We start from the raw sequence: 22,226 nt of genomic DNA, 5'->3' as shown, positions 1-22,226 counted from the left end.
GCATGAAGCGGAAGAGCAGGAAAATCAACCACCTTTTTAAAAATTGGAAAAACAAATATTTATTCAAGATTGGAAAACAGAACTAATACAAGTTAAAGAAAAATGCTATGCCAGGAAGCCCACTTTAGTTCTCTCTCTTCCAAGATTCTCTTCTTTTTGCAGCAGCTCCATCAGAGGTACGTGAAGCATCTTCCCCACTCGCTTTCCTGTCTAATCTCTCACACACACACACACACACACACACACACACACACACACACACACACACACACACACACACACACACACACACACGAGTAGTGATTGGCATAAATTTGATTAAGGATTTGTCAAATGAAACAGATAAATGACACTAATGAGAAATGTGATGTATTTATGAAGATCATCCTCTCTCTCAGCATATATTTGAGTGTCCATCGTGTAGAATCTGCCCACCTCTGTCATTTCAAAGATACTGTCCGGGTCCAGACTGCCTCCTCCGAGCTTCCGTACACAAGTCACTGTTCCTTTGTGGGTGACTGAAATCAACAGACTGGCCACGGAGCAGGATTTCTCCTGCAAGGTTGCGTCCACTACATGCCTGTGGCCGATCTGTTGCGCACGCGCACACACACACACACACACACGGTTTAGGTGGCTAAGCAGGTAAATTTGAGTTTAGTTTAAGCAAACTCTTGTTTTTCGGTCTCAACAACGTGGATTGGTTTTTAGCGGCTTTCGTCGCCATGGGAACTTACACTACACGACTAACCTGCTCGGGAGCAGGTTTTATTCTGGGTCAGAGAACTCGAACCCAAATTGGACCAATCAGCTGTGAGCAAAGTGATCTAAACCTAATGCATCGAAGCGAACTCTTTAGTGTTTTGTTGTGATGGTTTCAGCGCTTGTGGAGAATCCTGTGGAGCTCAAATAATAAGAAGGGCATGTCGAAGGAAGAGAACTTTTAAGGACAGACACAATCCCCTGGGTTTTCCCGATGACCATCTGTATGAAAGATCTGGATTTTGGGCAGATGGGAGAGTTTATCTCTGCCAGGTTCTCAAGCTTCACGTTAAAAAAATCTGAGCCGCGCTCTTACTGTACCGTGTTGCTTTGCGGTTTGTTTGTGAGTGATCCATTTCATGTGGTGGCATTATTCCTGTCATAAAATATTTTCACAAATTGATATTTATTTGATTAATATTTAATTCAAATAATTTACATTTATATGACATGAAATCTGTTGGGGTTATCAGTTTATTCTCATTGTGAGCTTATAAAAGTAAACTTGCGCATTTACACAATCAGCAGTGTTCCCGAGCTTTGGCAGCTGCAACCGTGGAGCTTTTTTTGCGGTTAGTGTATAGGTTTAAATTCCTCGTATTTCAACCGGAAGTGTGCACACCTGCTCCAACCCCCCCACCCCCACCATGCTGAACAATATTGGCTGTTTACTGTAAACGTCAGACTTATGTGCACGCTGAACCTGGGTTTACTGAAAAAGTTGATAACCTGTTAGTCATTTAATTAACCCAGGTTGGATTTGTTTGGTTTTGTCAGCTCAAAATGTACTCTGCAACTCTCTTCTGGAGTACCTCCTGCTCTGCTCCGCTCACACCTGATTGAGCTCATCACCTAATGAACAAGTTGGTGTGCGATGCTGAAATCCATTATATTCAGAACCTCTGATACGGAAAAGTGCAATGCCGCGGTCATTCATCTCAGAATTCCAAGTTGGGAACCTAACCAGGGTTCTCTGATCAGAATAACATGGCGGCGCAGTCAGTCAACGCTTAAACGCCATAATTTTTTTTCTTGATAAAACTTGATATGTAGCTTTCGTGCCATGAAAACTTGTTTTAACAGCTTTGTAATTTAAATTTGTAAAACAATTCTGCTGATTTCAGCCCAATTTTACTAACATAAGACCATTGTGACATAATATTTATACGCAAAGATGAACATTATACATCATTTATCTAGGATTTATTCATTAAATTAATATGTTTATCAAATGCAGAGACTAGCCCTACAAATATGACCTTGCTCTCCGGATCCACGTTTTTCCGAGCTGAAGCACTGGAAGACTTTTAGATCGGAACTCTGGAAAATCGACTCGAACCTTTCGGAGTAGAACGGATTGCAGCAGTAGAGCATGGAATGATGCATCATGACATGGAAGTCAGGCCTTTTAGCTGACTTTGGAGCTCTATTTACAGTTAAAATGATGCCTCAGGTGCTGCTATGGAGCACATGATGCTTAAGATATGGTGAAGCTGTAGTACATTTTGTTTACAAGATTAAACCTCTGTTCATAACAATGCACATTGTTTATGATTCAGAAATAAATAGGAAGTCTTTCCATCGTTAAAATTTTGTTTAAAACATTCTGAGAATCGTACTGAATCAGCTCGTAAAGCCAGTAATGCGACTCGAATCGAATCGCATCGTGGCCAGAGTGTATTGTCACACCCCTATAATACACTGAACTGTGTAGGACTGGGAAGGTGTGGCGTCGGCGAATAAACACTGCAGTAATACTGACGGTAATGAGTAACTGCTAAATAGCAGGCGGTGGTCCATGCGTACCTTGCACAAGGTCACGATGCAGGGGACGTTTTCCACGTTGAGACGCATGCAGTCATAGGGGTCATCGGACAACTCGATCTCTTTCCCCCCTTCCTCGTCCTCCGATATGTGAACTTTGGGAATCCTGTTTATCCGAAGAAAAAGTGGTTTCATGTCAATTCTGAATGCAACAGTGCAACGTTCTGCAGCTAGGCTTGTTCGAGCAGGCAGATCCAGGATGGAGTCATTTACCTCGATTAGTGATGTTTTCAATCTGATGTAGTGAATATTTCAAACACTGTATGAATACTAAAGTAACACACCATGATTTCTTCATTCAAACTGCATGAAAACATTTATTTGGTTATTTTCATAAAATCATACTGACATCTTATGATATGAAGTGGTGTTGAGACTGGGGATGGGGCATGGAACTGATGCACTGTGTGTGTGTGTGTGTGTGTGTATATATATATATATATATAAATACATTGTGCAAAACATCATAATCAGACTCACATATTCTCATGCACGTGTGTTTTTTTCTAACCGAGAATGTTAACACTACCAAAGATTTCTGGTGTAAATGGTAGTGTTTTTCATGATGAAGGAAAAGATGTTTCAAACGCAGCACATGCTTATGCTTAAAGAAAATAACGCAGGCTGTATGAATAATAATGGTGAATAAAAATAGAACTGAACCGTGAGGTGGCTAGGCATTCTTGCTCTTGAGGCGCTGATTTATGCTCTAATGCTCTTTCAGGGCTGTGTAAATACTGTCAGGTAAAATGATTTGCAAAGGTTTGATGTTCCAATCTAAAACAACATTACACAGTACAGTGAGAATCTCGACTCCTGATTAGCCGTCACGACCGTTCATTCAAAACAAGATCAAGCAAATTATTAGATGACGCACAGACATTTTGCATAAAGTGGTGGTGTATACCGTGTGTTGAAAAGCGCGGCTTTGATGGCGATGGACATTGCGTCAAACAGGTTTCCATCACACTGGAGGAGCTGGAAACAGACATATTGGCATGTAAAAGTCATGATTCCAGTGGCACAGCTCCAGTTTATAACATATATAGCATCTCTTTATGGTGGCTGACAAAGCTCCACTGCGGCACACTGCAAATGTCACAAAACACATTCATCAAATAGGCTGTAAATTCAGCACACGCATACAGCTTTAGAAAAACTCACACTACAATGGAAATGTTGTTTAGAGACACTCGGAAGAAATTGACCTATTCACACTGGACTTTTTCTGACAGAAGTTAGTTGGATTTCTATGCAATATTGACTATACAGTACAGTTAGAGGTGGACCGATTGTTATGCCTGCTGATAACCGATTAATTGACCAACCGTTTTTTGAAAGTGATACTGCAACCATAACACTCAAAATAAAATACTGCTGAACTTTATTACAAAAATAAACAGTACTGACTGTACTATGAAAATGTACTGTAGTTTTGTAAATGAAATACATAATTCAATAACATGAATATATATTAACTATTAATAAATACTGAGGTCAATAAAGATACAAATCTAAACTGAACCGAAAAGTAACACTCCAAATAACAAATAAAAATAGAAACGCCCAAAATGAATCAAAAAACACTTCAAATAACACAACAAACTTAGTCAGCGGTAGTTTATATTTCGCCTCTAGAGGCCGCTCTGATAAAGCGGCTATTAACTGCTATGACCCGAGCTATGAACTGCATGCATGTAATATTACATATGCAGTCAGCTATATCACGTGTGAAAAAACAAAGGTTTTAGTAAGTTCTTGAGCTACAATGAGCCCCCAGAACAGCTTTAATGCACCTTGGCACAGATTCTACAAGTTTTTGAAGCTGAACACCATCATTCCAAAACATCATCACTCAGATGGTGTTTTGATGATGGTGAGTTGAGATCTGGTGACTCGGGAGTCTCTTTTCTAACCTCTAAGAAGATTGCAGAGAGGTCTACTCCTGGTCTATATACGTAGGTTTGTGCATGTGGACTTACCTCTTCGTGACCGACCACGCAAGCTTTTCAGTCGGGTTCGAATTCGGTGACGCGTTTGATGTTTTTGTCTCGTCTGTAGGAGATGCTGAGGTTCTTTCGAAAGGGAAGCAGTCTCAGGCTAGTCCTCTAGGATTTGAATGTTTATAAGCATAATTCCAGCCACTGTTTTATTAGTAGAGCGATACATAAGCACCAGAGAAATTCTCAGTAGTGGATTGTGTAGGGGTCAGCGCATCAGCTCTCTCAACACACGACGCCACGGCTTCATTCTCAGAGCTATGAGGAGCGAATGAAAACAGTACCGAGCCTCAGCTACACTTCATTACAGGTGACTTCACCCTGTTTTAGGCAAAACACTAAAAACAAATCTTACATAATTGTTTACTTTTTAGACTGTCCCTTAATGTTTCCTTTAATATTAACACTACTATTTCCTGGGTTGAATGCTGTGGAAACCCCTTCCTTATGCTGTATCTTGGAGGTGGAGACAAAACTTGAAGGGGAAGGGGGAATAGGGGAAGGAGCTCACTAAATCATAGGATGTTCAGGGAAGAGAGAGATAACTAGTGGACTTCTGCTAATAAGTAATGAATTTGCTTAGTGAGTAATTTATTGTGATTACTCAAGTAACAGATTTGTTGAGTTACAGTGAGAAGAGTAACTGCAGGTCTTTCACAATTGCACTAAGTTAGCAACAACACAAGTAGCTAAGATAATGTTACATGATTATTTACCTTTGTGTTAGCGACCGAGTAATTACTGGTCATCTTACTAGTAGCTACATTGGTGAAGACAAGCATTTGCTAGCAGAGATTAGCAAGTTCTCCAACCTCAGTTCAGCTCCTGTTTCCCCGAGCATGGATCTTCTCTACTCTCTGTTATTTACTAAATACAGGCAGGATCGCCATTTCCTTTAGCATATTCTTCTGCAGAAGACCCGGTAACGCCACTCTCAAATCTCTTTTAAAGTCCTCCGGTTTAAAGTGCTGGCTGCACACTCAAAAATATCCATCATTTATCAGCGATGTAGAAACTGATTTAGTGTTCTTAATCAAAAAGAGATCACTAACCTGGTCGGAAACCAATGCAGAAACCCTGCAACAAGCTACTTGGTTCTAATCTGAACGAAGTATCCATCAAGAAATATATTTAAGAATGGGACTGACATTAGTTAAAACGATATCCACTTATTATTATGGATAAGCTCTAAAAGACAGGGAGTGCTATTCGGCTTAATGAGCACTGGTTAGTTTCAATGGTAGAATTAAAAAAACACTAGAAGATCTTTATAGCTTAATGTCCTGTCAGTGGCTAAATGATACTAAGCGGTGGTCTAGCCTGCAATGAGCAGACCTGTAAACATACAGTATCTTATAGAAACTCAGAGTGTGTACTGAGAGAGAAATAAATGTCGTGAATGTCAGAAAGTCTCTTAAAGCGTAAAACATTGTAGTTAGTGGGCATGTACCAGTTTGTTTTAGGATTAAAACATCAGGGACGCTGAGGTGCTGCCCAAGCAGAAACTATAAACTCTTCCATTATAGGCAAATCCATTCCATTATAGGTAAATCCTCAGTAAGAATGCGACGGATGTAGAGCTACGTAGGTTTATTACAGCAATTATAAACTAGACATGTTCATTAACTAACAAGCTAAGACTTTATATTTATACTGGAATTAACAGATGCTCTTTTAACAGATGAACGTTTAGAAACATATTGATATAAGGACTGGAATCCCATCCGAGATTTATTCCCACCTCATTCCCAGGATAGTTTCTGGACCTTGACAAGTAAGAAGTGCTTGGATGGATTGGACTGAATGGATGGATTGAAAGGATGGGATGGATGGATTCGATTGATGGATTCTATTGATAGATCGATGGACTGGATAGACCGAATAGATGGATGGATTTGATAGACTGGATGGATGGATGGATTGAATGGATAGATCTAATGGATGGATGGATTCGATTGATGGATGGATTGAATGGATAGACCGAATGGATGGATTCGATTGATGGATGGACTGGATAGACCGAATGGATGGATAGATGGACTGGATAGACCGAATGGATGGATGGACGGACTAGATAGACCGAATGGATGGATTGTATGGACTGGATAGACCGAATGGATGGATTGGATGGATGAATGGCTCTCACTCCCCTTCAGTGTGAGTTATACACACTTCCAATCTTTGTTAGATATTTATTACATATGTACAAATATAAAACCAATTTTTAATGGTACATCAATCTCCCATCACAGATCAGGTCCATCTGAGAATCCTCAACAATCACCATTTCTGCCAGGTGTTTTTTCATTTGCAAGGTGTCTAGGAATTGAGAGTGTATATATTCTAACATGTCGGGCCATTTTTATGAAGTGTTGGAGTGTAACTGCTCACCAGCACGTCCACGTACAGAACCCAGCAGCTCTCTCCTGGGCTGATACAGAGGCTGCGCAGGTCCAGACTGTGTCTGTTGTTAAAGACTTTATACAGATTGTTACTCAGCTCCACACCCAGCTCCTCACCCCCACGACCTTCAAACTCTGGTGTGGCGTTTGCTGAGCTGAAACAGAGGGGGGGAAACAGTGCGTATATCATGATGCATATACTGTATCATAGAAATGTCTAACGATACTGTAATATGACAGTCTGGTCATACTGCTCAGCCCTATTGAGAACATATGCAGGTTTTACCCTCTTCGTGAGATTTGTAGCCAAAATGCCTGCAATATGAAGAACTGCACTTCAACAAATAAAATCTATTTTCAGTACATTTCAGTTTCACTAATTCAAGTTTAAACTTAAGCTGCATCTGAAAAGCCAAAGATGATCAGGTGCATCCTGTTCACTAAATATTTACTTACCAGTCAACAAAGAACTCCAGATAACCCTCATCGGGCACCATGGGCCTCGGCCTCCCGATCTCAGCTTTTATTCCCACTAGAATGTCTGTCTGTCCCTGGAACGATACAGAAACACTTCATCTAACATTCAAAGCCTGGTTTATTACCTACAAACACTCTACAGCTAGCACTTAAAGCTTAACCTCTAAGATGAAACCAGTTGTCATACCCGGTGTTAGTCAGTTCCGTATATATTGGCCTCTTTCCGGCGTGATCTAGCTTTCCCCCTCGGAGGGAAGGTGTTGCTCAGTGTCCATGCAAACGTTTCCAGATCGAGCTAAAGCATGAACTGAGTGGCTCCTCAACATAAATACCTGCTTTAGGATAGTGCCTAATTGAACACGTAGCTAAACCTACAATCAAGGTCGAGATCTGTTGTGATGCACATACGCACGTCGAGGAAGGGGAACACCACAAAGGATTACTTTATGATACTGATGCTTTAGGAAGAGCAAATGAGTGGATGTTTGTTCCAGTTATCCAGTGTGTGTGTGTGTGTGTGTGTGTGTTATTATTTAATAAATATGAGACTGAATCAGATGAGCTGTGGTCTGTTTTTCTGCACATCACAGGTTCTGAGCTTTCAGTCTTGAACACATGGACATAACAGCTAGAGGAGAGGTTTACCAGGCTGACTTTAGCAGATCCATCTGTGTTGGACACCACGTCTGTCTCTATCTCCATATGTCTGTAGTCCTCACATCCACGGCCGTCCACTCTTAAATCATCCTGTCCCAAACCAAACCAAACCAAACCAAACCAAACCAAACCAACCAAACAGCCAACATATACACACTCAGGATAAACACTCCACTGAAAAGCAGGACTAGCAGTTAGCTAACTGTACATAATGCGGTAAGATAAACTGATGTATGCTTAAAAAAGGATACATATATAGCATTTATCTGTAGAGCAGGTCCAGTAAAAGTAACCTAAATGTGTAGTTAAATAATTGTATATTCACCCACCCGGACTCCATGCATTATATACACTTTCTCCGCTTCGCTAACTTGTATAGTTGCCATGTTTCAAACGCACCTCGGGCTCGAAGGCTGAAAACAAAATGGCGTCCTACCAGAGCTATAGTGCACTATGTAGTGCGCGCGAGTTAATGTTTTTTCAGACTGTGTAGTGCAGTCATGTAGGGAATATAGTCTCGTTGAAAATTCAGCCAAGACGTCAAGAAACGTCATCAAAAAGCGCCGAGCAAAGGGATAAACAGGGCGGACTGAGGGAGCACGAGCGCTGTTTGTGTCCGTCCCCTTCCGCGTTCAGAGCCATGTATGAGTTAGAGCAGTGGTTTTCAAAGTGGGGGCTGCTGTACATGTACATTAATGTACATTTATTTCATTTTATTGTATATAAATATAAAGTCTCATTGAAGTCTGTGCTTTTGATATTTATTGTTGTTTTTGTAATGGTTTCATGATTGTTGTTGCTGCTGCTGCTATTATTAGTCCTTTTTCCTTGTCATCTTTAAAAATGCTCCACTGCACTTGTTCAGTTTATTAGAATAAGATAGCCAATACTGCTTAATTCAATAAATGAAAGACTTATACCCAATCATGTTACTGATCTGTTGCCAATGAACCTAATTAGTTGCAAAATGTTCCTCCAGCTGATTCTTTTTAGCAACACTTACTTTCCCAGCCTTTTGTTGCCCTGAGACGTGTTGTGGCCATGAATTTCAAAATGACCTTATTTTTTCCTTCAAATTGTACATTTCCTCAGTTTAAACATTTGATATATTTCGTATGATCTACTGCGTATAACATATGGGTTTATGAGATTTGCTAATCATAGCATTCTGTTTTTATTTACATTTTACACAGTGTCCCAACTTTTTTTGGACTTGGGGTTATGTGTATGTGTGTGTGTGTGTGTATATATATATATATATATATATATATATATATATATATATATATACACACACACACACACACACACAATATTGCAAATGCAAATATTAGCACAAAGTAACAAATATATACATAAACCATAAAGCATATGAAATGTGCAAATGTGCCTAAGGCTTCCTGAGCAGGAAAGTAGAACAGAAACAAAAGGAATCCAAAAAATCAAATCAAAGAAAATAGGTACAAAAGTTTCTTTCCTCTGCACTTGTACATAATTTTAAGGAAGTGAAAAAAATACTTTTAGATGCAAATGCTTTTAGGCATTTATGTTCAAAAGAACATGGCAAGGATAACAATGCATTTAATGCAAAATCCTGTCTATTATTATCTGAATCAAAACCTTTAAAAGTGTGAGTTCTGGTGAAATAAGGGGTTCCTGGTTTGTTTGTTTGTTTGTTTGTTTTTACCAAACTATGCACATCTTTCCAAAAACTCTTTAAAAATATAGTCATAAAACAAACGACCTGTTGTCTCATCATTGATTTTACAGAAGAAAAAAATCCTTCATTTCAAATCTGTGATGAAACCACAGTTCAGTTCGATTCAGTTGTATTTGTGTAGCGCTTTTAACAATGGACATTGTCTCAAAGCAGCTTTACAGAAATATATAAACACAGGATACAGATTTTAAGTGTGTGATTTTAAATTTATCCCTATTGAGTGAGCCGATGGTGACGGTGGTGAGGAAAAACTCCCTGAGATGATCTGAGGAAGAAACCTTGAGAGGAACCAGACTCAGAAGGGAACCCGTCCTCATCTGGGTGACAACAGATACCCATATACAGCAAACTTTCTTTTAGTAACTGTAGTATTTTATTGATTTAAAAAATCTGAATAAAAATAAAACATTTGGTTATGGAAACCTGATAGTGCAGTTAGTGGGTTAGTGTTTGATATTCTTATTCTGAAGTTATGGACACATCATTAATACAGATTAATTCATGTTTTCTACTGACATAGTCAGTACACTATCCTACACGTACAGTTTCTACTGTATCCACAGAGTATGAACATGATTACACCGCCACACTCCAGTCCTGCAGGTGGCAGTAAAGCACCGCTGTTCATCTCCAAAACAGGGAAAGAAGTCGCTCTCTGTCATACATGTGTTTTAGTCCTGAAGTAGGTAAGTACACTGAACCTTAAAAATGATCAATCTGTTAGTCATCTTCACTGTTTTCAGGTGAGAAATCATCTCGCTGTTGTTTACTGCGTCTTACTTTTAATTCTATAACATCTGATCTCACGTTCTGATCTGATGGTAATGTTACTGTGTGATATTGATTTCTTCAACAACAACAAAAACCTCACAGTTGGTTATTGAACAATAATGTTTATTTAACATCTTAATAAAGACTAGAATAGAAGTGTGTAACACTGCGATGCATTTTGGGACAACTAACCAGTAAGACCTGTTTATGGCTCACAACATTACTACTACTACTATTACTACTACCACTCCCATTACTAACTATTACCGTTACTACTACCATTACTAACTATTACCATTACTACTACTATTACCATCACTACTACTACTACCATTACTACTACTATTACCATTACTACTACTATTACTACTACCACTCCCATTACTAACTATTACCGTTACTACTACTATTACCATCACTACTGCTACTACCATTACTACTACTATTACCATCACTACTACTATTACCATCACTACTGCTATTACCATTACTACTACCACTCCCATTACTAACTATTACCATTACTACTACCATTACTACTACTATTACCATTACTACTACCATTACTACTACTACTATTACCATTACTACCATTACTACTACTACAACCACTACTACCATTACTACTACTATTACCATTACTACTACAACTATTACCATTACTACTATTACCATTACTACTATTACCATTACTACTACTACTACTACAACCACTACTACCATTACTACTACTATTACCATTACTACTACTACTATTACCATTACTACTACAACCACTACTACCATTACTACTACGATTACCATTACTACTACTACTATTACCATTACTACTACTACTACAATCACTACTACCGTTACTACTACTATTACCATTACTACTACTACTACAACCACTATTACCATTACTACTACTATTACCATTACTACTACAATCACTACTACCATTACTACTACTATTACCATTACTACTACTACTATTACCATTACTACTACTACTACAACCACTACTACCGTTACTACTACTATTACCATTACTACTACTACTACAACCACTACTACCATTACTACTACTAATACAACTACTATTACCATTACTACTACAACCATTACTACCATTACTACTACTATTACCATTACTACTACTACTACAACTACTATTACCATTACTACTAGTATTACCATTACTACTACTACAACCACTACTACCATTACTACTACTACAACCACTACTACCATTACTACTACTACTACTACAACTACTATTACCATTACTACTACAACCACTACTACCGTTACTACTACTATTACCATTACTACTACTACTACAACCACTACTACCATTACTACTACTACTACAACTACTATTACCATTACTACTACTACAACCACTACTACCATTACTACTACAATTACCATTGCTACTACTATTACCATTACTACCATTACTACTACTACAACCACTACTACCATTACTACTACAATTACCATTACTACTACTACAATTACCCTTACTACTACTACTACAACCACTACTACCATTGCTACTACTATTACCATTACTACTACTACTACAACCACTACTACCGTTACTACTACTATTACCATTACTACTACTACTACAACCACTACTACCATTGCTACTACTATTACCATTACTACCATTACTACTACTATTACCATTACTACTACTACAACCACTACTACCATTACTACTACTATTACCATTACTACTACTACTATTACCATTACTACTACTACTACTACAACCACTACTACCATTACTACTACTATTACCATTACTACTACTACTATTACCATTACTACTACTACTACAACCACTACTACCGTTACTACTACAATTACCATTACTACTACTACTACTACAACCACTACTACCATTACTACTACTACTACAACTACTATTACCATTACTACTACAACCACTACTACCATTACTACTACTATTACCATTACTACTACTACTACAACTACTATTACCATTACTACTACTATTATCATTACTACTACTACAACCACTACTACCATTACTACTACTACTACAACTACTATTACCATTACTACTACTACAACCACTACTACCATTACTACTACTACTACAACTACTATTACCATTACTACTACAACCACTACTACCATTACTACTACTACTACAACTACTATTACCATTACTACTACAACCACTACTACCATTACTACTACTATTACCATTACTACTACTACTACAACTACTATTACCATTACTACTACTACAACCACTACTACCATTACTACTACTACTACTACAACCACTACTACCATTACTACTACAATTAAAATTACTACTACTACTACAACCACTACTACCATTACTACTACTATTACCATTACTACTACTACAACCACTACTACCATTACTACTACTACTACAACCACTACTACCGTTACTACTACTACAACCACTACTACCATTACTACTACTACTACTACAACTACTATTACCATTACTACTACTATTACCATTACTACTACTACTACAACTACTATTACCATTACTACTACTACAACCACTACTACCATTACTACTACTACTACTACAACCACCACTACCATTACTACTACAATTAAAATTACTACTACTACTACAACCACTACTACCATTACTACTACTATTACCATTACTACTACTACAACCACTACTACCATTACTACTACTACTACAACCACTACTACCGTTACTACTACTACTACAACCACTACTACCGTTACTACTACTATTACCATTACTACTACTACTACAACCACTACTACCATTACTACTACTACTACAACTACTATTACCATTACTACTACAACCATTACTACCATTACTACTACTATTACCATTACTACTACTACAACCACTACTACCATTACTACTACTACTACAACCACTACTACCATTACTACTACAATTACCATTACTACTACTACTAAAACCACTACTACAATTACTACTACTATTACCATTACTACTGCTACAACCACTACTACCATTACTACTACAATTACCATTACTACTACTACAATTACCATTACTACTACTACTACAACCACTACTACCATTACTACTACTATTACCATTACTACTACTACTACAACCACTATTACCATTACTACTACTACTACCACCACTACTATTATTACTACTACTATTACCATTACTACTATTACCATTACTACTACTACCATTACTACTACTACTATTACAGTGATTAGATGTTGGGAACGGTGGTGATCAGTGATTGGACGTTGGAAACGTTAGAGATCAGTGATTGGACGTTGGGAACGGTAGCGATCAGTGATTGGATGTTGGGAATGGTAGTAATCAGTGATTGGACGTTGGGAATATAGGTTTGCACAAGTACACCACAGTCAGACGTTACACACGGGTGGTGAGTCGAGTGAACCTGCTCTCTCAGCTTGTTTAACAGCAGCCGTGACGTGAGCTGGAGAACCGTATCGAGTACAGGACAGTCTGCTCAAAAAGTCATTACATTTGTTGCTAGGCATTATTATTTTAAAAAAATAAATAAAGTTGCTAAAAGCATCTAAAAGTTTACCAAATCTAGCTTCAGGAGCTAAGTTGGCAAGACTACATGTAGTGTAATACAAAGCAGACATGACGCTTCCCCAAACTGCAACAGGACTCCACTTGTTAGATGTTCCAGTCATGTCATCTTATCATCTGTGTATGTCTTTAGTTTTGTAGACACCACGATCTTTTTGAAGTGCTTGTAGCCTATGAACAGTTTGGCACACACACAATGCTAAGTGACACCGAGGCTCAAGAGCTCCTCTGTTTCCTCCGACTGGACACGAGGGCGGACGTTAAGGGCCAGGGTACGGAGTACATCCTCGGTCTGACAGGAACGCGAGATGGCTGCCGCTACCTACGGACAAAGCCAGACTTCCTCAAGGCTCTGGTCACGTTGACAGCAGATATCTCTATCGCCATTGTAAAGGACTGTTACCATGCCCTGGTCAACCTCTCGGCTGACGAAACACTGCACAAGCCCTTGGTGAAGGAGGCAGGCATTTTACCCGTGCTGCTAAACCACCTCCTTGACCCAGAGTACGAGTTCTCAGATCGCATCTGCTCCGTCCTGACCAACCTGTCCAGGCATGAAAGGACGTGTGTGGACGTGTTACACGAGCTGCAGGAGCAGGAGATCGGCATGGCCAAAATAGTCGAGATCTTCTGCACCGAGGGCTTTAATAAGAAAGCATCACTGCATTACCTGGGACCTCTGCTGTCCAACCTCACACAGTTACCCGAGGCCAGGCACTTCATCCTGGACAAGGAACGGTCAGTCTGTGTTAGTGCAGGACCTACAACAAGCTCTATACTGCGCTCTTAACAGCCCGAACATCAGCCATGTTGTTTTCTTTTTGCTGCAGGTGTGTGATCCAGAGGCTTCTTCCCTACACACAGTACGAGGCATCAGTCACCAGACGTGGTGGAGTTGTAGGCACGCTCCGAAACTGCTGCTTCGACTACAGTAAGCTTGAGCTCTTATAATATTTTGTACCTTTCTGACACATACTGTACTTATCTACAGTAGTGACTGTAGTTAAATATTTTCCTGGAATATATATTTATTTCACATTGCGGAGTAAGAGTTGATCTAGCCTTGTAGTATATACACTGCCGGTAGCCATTTCCGAACACCCTACTTTATAGCATGTTTGGTTGAACGTCGATGTTTAATTTATTAGTATAATTTAACAAGTAAATATAAATAAATAAGTAAGAACAAGTAAACAATAGATATAAGTGAACTGAGAGATATTTATGACTTTTTATTAAATTGATCAAATCTAATTGGACACATCTGATTAAAGGACCTGTAGCAGACAACATTACAACAGTATATTTGTTTTATCTTCTTTTTTTTTTTCTGGTACATGTTTGGAGCATATTTTTAGCCACATTAAGATCTGAGCACTTGCCAATTAATAGATTTAAATGAATAGATAAATGAAATCGTCTATTCAATCTGTTATTTAATAGATTTAGATATTTGGTGTAACTCAGTGAAGACAGGGATCCCAGGGATCCATGAAGTGTAGCCAGGGTGGGATTTACAAGTTATTATTATCGTTTATTATTGAGGTCTTATTCAGTTATTTGCCTGTTTGCGTGGTCGCTTGAATTGACGGGGGTTCATCTGAACCTGAATAATAAGTAGCCTGTGAATAATGTCGTGGAAAGTTCAGGATTAAAACGCTCTGTTGCTCCAGTCGATAGCAACTGTGGGAGGTCAAATGTATGGGTTGTGGTGAATGATGAATGAAATATTACAGAGTAATTTCTAGAAATTCTAGTAATTTCTCCCCCCCCCCATATCTACACCATTAAAAGAAAACCTGAAAGCCTGATGAAGTAAACGTAATGTATCTAGAACACTGACACGTCTTTGGACCTGTTCATCTTGTGGAGGATGAGGACGTTTTATTTGTATTTGTGTTGCAGCCCATCATGAGTGGTTGCTAAGTGACGCAGTGGATATTTTGCCCTTCCTGCTCTTGCCCCTGGCCGGTCCGGAGGAGCTCTCTGACGAGGAGAACGAAGGTAATTCTTCTCCTTTTAGCTCTAATGGAAGGTTTGTTCTGTACTGAAGCGTGACCACATTCAGACAGTTAGGGTTATTCAAAGAAAGGCAGAGTATATGTATCGTGCTCAACACACAACAGAGACAGTGGGTTAACTATTGATTGGCTAGGCGGAAGGGCGTATTTGCCTAAGACAGGAAGCATATCAGTGTAAGAGAGGAACAACTCCATATATGGTATTTGGGAAGACATAGGAATGCGAGTAAGACATGGCGAGAGGCTTGATCTGTCTGTACCTGGTTGGAGTGGAGGAAGAGTTAACAAAGCAACAAAGAGGAAAAGTGTTAACAAGGGAACAGACAGGGAAGAGTGTTAACCTACAGTAAACTTATCAGGGTTTTACTTTGAAGTCTTGTTTGTGAGACTTTTTTCCTTGTTTAAAAAAAAATATATATTTTTTTAGACTTTTATACTTTTTACTCTTGCAGTTGCTTATATTCGTCAGTAGAGGGCGGTGTTAATTAATTTAATCACTTGCATGCTGAAGGACATTAATCCATCCTGCAGTCATATGATGCAGCAGCACTTTATTCCTTTAGCTGTCTCACCTCCTCATCTGTACACTCTGCGCAAACAGATAAGGTTCCAGTGCTTGAACTTTCATGCTAATACCCCAGTAGATTCATTGTGCTCATCATCTTGTAGCTCGCTCACTAGCCGAGCCGAGTCTCTGCCATGACTTGCGCAACTAGTCGCATTGCTTTCTGGAATATGAGTTCAGTGCTTGCCGTCTTCACTTGTTCTACGCCGGATAGGACATGAAAGTTATCACGTGTGTGAGATTGTTGAATTTTTCTTTTCTCCTATTAAAGTGCACCTATTATGCTTTTTCAGATATTCCCTTTCATGTAGTGTGTTACGTCGCTGTTTGTGAATGTAAAACGTCTGCAAAGTTTCAACAATCAAAGCGCACGACAAGCGGGGTTATCGACTCCCAAAAGAAGGAACCGATTCTGAACAGCTGAATCTAGTCGTTAGTGATTCCAGACTTTACTTCCTGTACTAACCTACGTAGGTTTGTAACAATAAGCCCCGCCTCTGGTCTTCATCGGCTGCTCGCTGACAGACGGAGCTGAAACTCGTTACGGTAGTGGGCGTTTCCTTTTTGAAACACGCTGACAGCAATAGACCAATCACAACAGACTGGGACATCTGACCAATCAGAGCAGAGTATGCTCTCTGAAAGGAGGAGTTTAGAACAAATCCTTTAGAACGGATCATTGATTTGTGATACTGGGGGTGAAAAAAAGGTAATGCTGCAGTTTAAATTATGAGCACGTTAAAGTGTTTTTTGACCTTGGATGCATGTAATTCTATTGTATGAGACGTTTAAAACAAAATTATTCACGTTTCAAAACAATAATAGGAAATTACAATGCTGAACCAACGAACAGATTAGCACCGTAATCTCTAAATACATCCCAGATATTTCCGTGTATGCGTTTCAGGGTGGAGGTTCCTTTAAGAGTGGGACTGTTTCATAAAAAAAATAATAAAAAAAAATAGGCAGAAATATTCCATTCGAATGCAGAACGAAGGATGTGGCCATTGTCACCAGTCAGTTTGTATCATTTTTATATGATATCTTTTGTGCAATATTTTCCCTTTTTAAACTGCACTTAGGTTCTAGAAGTATAACCAGCCTGATAAAGAGAAAACAGCAGCTCCAGAGACCAAAGCAGGAGAGGCACCACTTCTTTAAGAGTATTATTGCCAAATGCATGTTTGTGCAGAGTGCACAGAGAGCCGAGATACATGCTTGGAAGCTTTTGATTATTATTTGTATATATTACTTTTGATTAATATATACAAAATACTACGCTGTATATAGACTACAGCAGTCTTGTTTCTGCTCCTGATCACAGAAATGGGCCTCGTTATCAGTACAGAAATAAAATGGTGTGTCCCTTCTCCCCCCCCGCCCCCGCCACTACCTACTAAAGTAACGAGCTTATTAAAGTAGCTCGCTTTGTCACGTTTATTTATCACTAGCTAGCAGCGTGATGCCGTGAAGTTCTATATGCATATATCACACTACATGGCCAAAAGTTTGTGGACACCTGACCATCACTCCCAGATGTGGTTCTTCCCCAAAATGTTGCTACAAAGTTTTAATCCCACAGTTGTATAGAATGTTTCTGTACGCTGGAGCATTATAGTTTCCCTTTACCAGATCGAAGAGGAACCTAAATCTGTTCCAGCATGATGATAACAGTGCTCCTGTACACAAGCCAGCTCCATGAAGACTCCATGGTGCGTTAAGTAAATCGTTGGAGTGGAAGAACTCGAGCGTCCTGCACAGAGCCCTGACCTCAACCCCACTGAACGCCTCTGGGATGAACTGGACCTGGAGTCTCCTCGACATCCCGACATCAGTGCCTGATCTCAGTAAGGATGTTGTAGCTGAATGAACACAAATCCACACAGCCACGCCCCAAAACCTAGTGGAAAGTGGATTATAAGAGCAAATTGGGACTAAATCTGGAATGGGATGTTCGACAAGCACATATGAAGTAGTAGTGTTGCCATGGCAATAACGTCTGGATTGGCCATGGACCGAAGGCATTTGTCTTTTTTTTTTAGCAAATTAACAGAATTTAGCAGTGTGCTGAACACTGGGTTGTATGTTTGTGTGAAGGTTTGCCTGTGGATCTGCAGTACCTTCCAGAGGACAAAACAAGAGAAGAAGACCCTGACATCCGCAGGATGCTTATCGAGACACTATTGCTGGTAAGAAACCTGTTTTCCTGCTAACTTCTCTGCTTGATGTGATTTTCACGTACGACTGCTGCGAATGTTCCTACTGCGATATTAAAAGCGTGTGCGCAGTTTTAACGTGGGCGACGTGATGGTGTGTCTGATTTACCACAGCTTACAGCCACCAAAGCGGGACGGCAGATTATGATGAAGAAAAACGTCTATCCCGTTATGCGTGAGTTTCATAAGTGGGAGAAGGATCCACGAGTGATTTCTGCCTGCGAAAAGCTTGTTCAGGTATAGACCCACCTCTTAAAAAAAAAAATAAAAATGTTTTAATATAGGTGTGAAGTTTGTCAAATTCTGTCATGTCGTAACGTTTAAGTGTTCTTAAGAGTCTGAAATCTGATTTCAGTCATACAGCATGAAACAAGTTTCCCTTTCCTGTGGTCTAACTTTACCTGCTTGGGTGAACGGATAGCGTGCCAACAAGTTCTTGTCTGGTTGTTGTGCTTGGTATGACCCCAGACAACGAGCGGAGGGAATTCAGTAAACCAAATAGAGATTTATTGGCTCGAGTGGAAGGAACGAAAATAGACAGGATGCACTAATTCGCTGGAAAACTCCTGGTTTTGTCACTGTGGCATGGTGGCAGTAGTAACACGAGAGCGCAGTTCCATGGAAAAAATGTCACGAGGTCTTCTAATAAAGCTTGGTGAACTCCATAACATGTGGGAGATCCCTTTTGATCTCGGTCCACAAGCAGAGCTCGAGTCATTTTGGGTTTTTACCCAACTGTTTTAATCACCATCATAAAACATTCAGCATGCAAGGCTCAATATAAGCCTAATATTTACTTAAGATTAATGGCTTTTTACTGGCCTCGTGTTACAGGATTATACAATATATTTTCCCCATCTTGTTAGGTTGTCTAATTAATAACAATCTTATAAAACTTAACTGGTGTCTGGAAGCTCATTAATCAGGTTATACTGTACTCCTGCTACTGACTGTTCTTACTGACTGTTCCATGCTATCAGACATACTCCTGACGTTGAAAGGGTCTGCCCTATCACAGTCTCTTTTTCTTTGTTTTTAATTTTTACTGGGTGTGGGGTGGTCAGGTTTTGATCGGAGACGAGCCGGAGGCAGGGATGGAGAACCTGTTGGAGGTGGCGATTCCTGAGGACGTTGAGCAGAAGCTGAAGGACGTGGATGCCAAAGAGCAGGAGCAGATTGAGAAAGAAGAACAAGAGCTGCTCAAAGCGGAAACCGAGAGGCGTCACAGCTCAAATCCGGAAGGGGCTGGAATGATGAATGGCCTGCAGGATGGACACCAAACACACATCTCACACACATCTCCAGTTCCTAATGACTCAGTTCTATAACCCCGTCATCCAGAAATGAGTTTCTGTTATTAAGGCTGTGCTGTTTTAATATTATGAGCTAGTAAAGTGGGTACCATGTGGAGTAAAAGGCACGTCTTTATGATGCACTTGCTTACATTTAGGATGAAACTGGGTCCGGATGGCAGTATACCAATTGGAATATCAGCTGTGGGCTGGAAAAATGAGTCACCCTTTTAGTTTTCTGTACGCAGATTTAATAATACGAACGTTTTATATTAAAATCCCTCTTAGTCCATCGTATCTTGACTGTGATATCAGTTTTTGTGTTGTGGACACCATTTCCCATTTCAGCTGCAGAAACTACAGAAACCTGAGAAGCCCATTCCCAATGCTGAGTATGTACATGAGGAAGTCCTCAACTTATTCAGCATTGGGAATGGGCTTCTCAGCGTTCGCACTGCTGTACATCTGCGTTGCTAGATGTTATTTAATAGTAGGGCACAGCGTGAAGGTATATTAACGGGTAGAATCAGATGGTGTGCTCGGGTATTTTAGGTTATTTTAAAAAGATGCACCCCATCACACATCACAACCCCTTGACAGTCCCTTACTAGTGCCATCTGCTGGCCCCAAACATTCTCATCACTTTAAAAGGCACTAAGAGAAGTGAATAAGAGAATCTTATCAAAGTATCAGAGTAGATAATATGCATGTAGCATAGGCTTGTGGAATTAAAGACGTTTCCTGATGAGAAAAAGCAGAAGAAGAAAATAATCATTCATTACCTATAATAATAATAATAATAAAAAAAGTTACTCATGAATACCGGTGTCTTTTTTTATTGTATTTGTTGCTAAAGAATTTAGGAGTTTCCAGGAATAATATGCTGTAATCTAGTACATATAGGACTGTAGCCACAAACTCCTGAGCTCCAAAACTCCTCTGAGCAGAATCTCAGGAGGCGTGTAGACCAGAGAGCAACAGGAAGTCCTCACTAAAACATTCGTCTTGCGTAAGCCCTTCAATCTGGTCAGGGTAATGATGGATCTGGAGCCCTAGGCACGAGGAAGGAATACACACCTCAAGGGACACCAGTCCATCAGACAGCACCGTGCACACGCACATTAACGTTTCAGGGTCATTTAGAGTCATCAGTTCACACACCAGCATGTTTTTGGGAGGTGTGAGGAAACCAGGGTGTACGGCAGCACGTTTACTTAAAAAAAAAAAACTGCTGTAGTGGTTTGTGTTGGGAAGCCAAAATCTGACGGAAACAACCAGCAATGGGAAAGCGGCGCCTCAAAACCTGGCTCGGAAATATTTCAATGTAAAATCCTCCTCTATGACATCTAGTGAGATACTATCACATTTACAACGTGTACAAAATTAAGAAAGAAATCACGGCAAAACAAACGGTAAGATGCAGAGTGCTGCACTTTGTCTTCGTAAAGGAAGATTAATTCAATAAATGAATCCAATAAATAATCGGCCCATCAGATTGCATCCTGTAAGTATTCAAATAGAGGTCATTTGTAAGTTACGACCTTCTACTAGGAAAAACCTCCTCAAGTCAGAAACTCCTACTCAGGAACTCGGGACGCTCTCCTCATCTCCGAGTTCAGCAGGTGACGTTAAATCAACATGGTTGCTCACAGCATGAACGATAAAGAGTAGCACCTTATCTTAATGGTAATCTTGGAGACCATTAAGATAATGGTCTTAATCTCGAGCCACACATGATTTTACGGAGATACTAGAGATCCAGATCCTTTCTGCCTCTGGATGGAGCTCAAATCTTCTCCAATTCCAGACTGCTGGGACTACAGCTGCTCCTAAGGCCATACAGACTTCATATAAGTCAATAATGAACTTTTTCACACTATCTGTTGTTACCCAGATGAGGACGGGTTCCCTT

General features: G+C 39.6%; 2 protein-coding genes across 3 annotated transcripts; one reads left to right on the top strand and one right to left on the bottom strand.

Annotated features, from left to right (window-relative positions):
* Positions 1-33: 33 nt before the first annotated feature.
* On the bottom strand, positions 34-8,593 carry exosc7 (exosome component 7). The gene is made up of 8 exons (XM_053612314.1): positions 8,452-8,593; positions 8,111-8,212; positions 7,445-7,539; positions 6,978-7,143; positions 3,494-3,564; positions 2,569-2,692; positions 436-591; positions 34-210 (listed from the first exon to the last, which is right to left on the bottom strand). The coding sequence occupies exons 1-8, from the start codon at positions 8,506-8,508 to the stop codon at positions 106-108; spliced, it is 876 nt and encodes a 291-aa protein (XP_053468289.1). The 5' UTR covers positions 8,509-8,593; the 3' UTR covers positions 34-105.
* A 1,873-nt stretch (positions 8,594-10,466) lies between these two features.
* hgh1 (HGH1 homolog (S. cerevisiae)) lies at positions 10,467-21,201 on the top strand. 2 transcript variants are annotated; one of them, XM_053612311.1, is made up of 7 exons: positions 10,467-10,528; positions 14,354-14,958; positions 15,051-15,151; positions 16,126-16,224; positions 18,904-18,995; positions 19,137-19,259; positions 20,087-21,201. In XM_053612311.1, the coding sequence occupies exons 2-7, from the start codon at positions 14,417-14,419 to the stop codon at positions 20,348-20,350; spliced, it is 1,221 nt and encodes a 406-aa protein (XP_053468286.1). In that variant the 5' UTR covers positions 10,467-10,528; positions 14,354-14,416; the 3' UTR covers positions 20,351-21,201. The 2 variants fall into 2 exon arrangements, with proteins under 2 accessions (XP_053468286.1, XP_053468287.1); XM_053612312.1 differs by lacking the exon at positions 10,467-10,528 and having other exon boundaries at positions 14,317-14,958.
* Positions 21,202-22,226: the final 1,025 nt, after the last annotated feature.

Source organism: Ictalurus furcatus, chromosome 24 (genome assembly GCF_023375685.1).
Source record: "Ictalurus furcatus strain D&B chromosome 24, Billie_1.0, whole genome shotgun sequence".
Lineage (NCBI taxonomy): Eukaryota > Metazoa > Chordata > Actinopteri > Siluriformes > Ictaluridae > Ictalurus > Ictalurus furcatus.
Note: the sequence above shows the minus strand (reverse complement) of the source record. Positions and strands in the feature narration are given on the sequence as shown.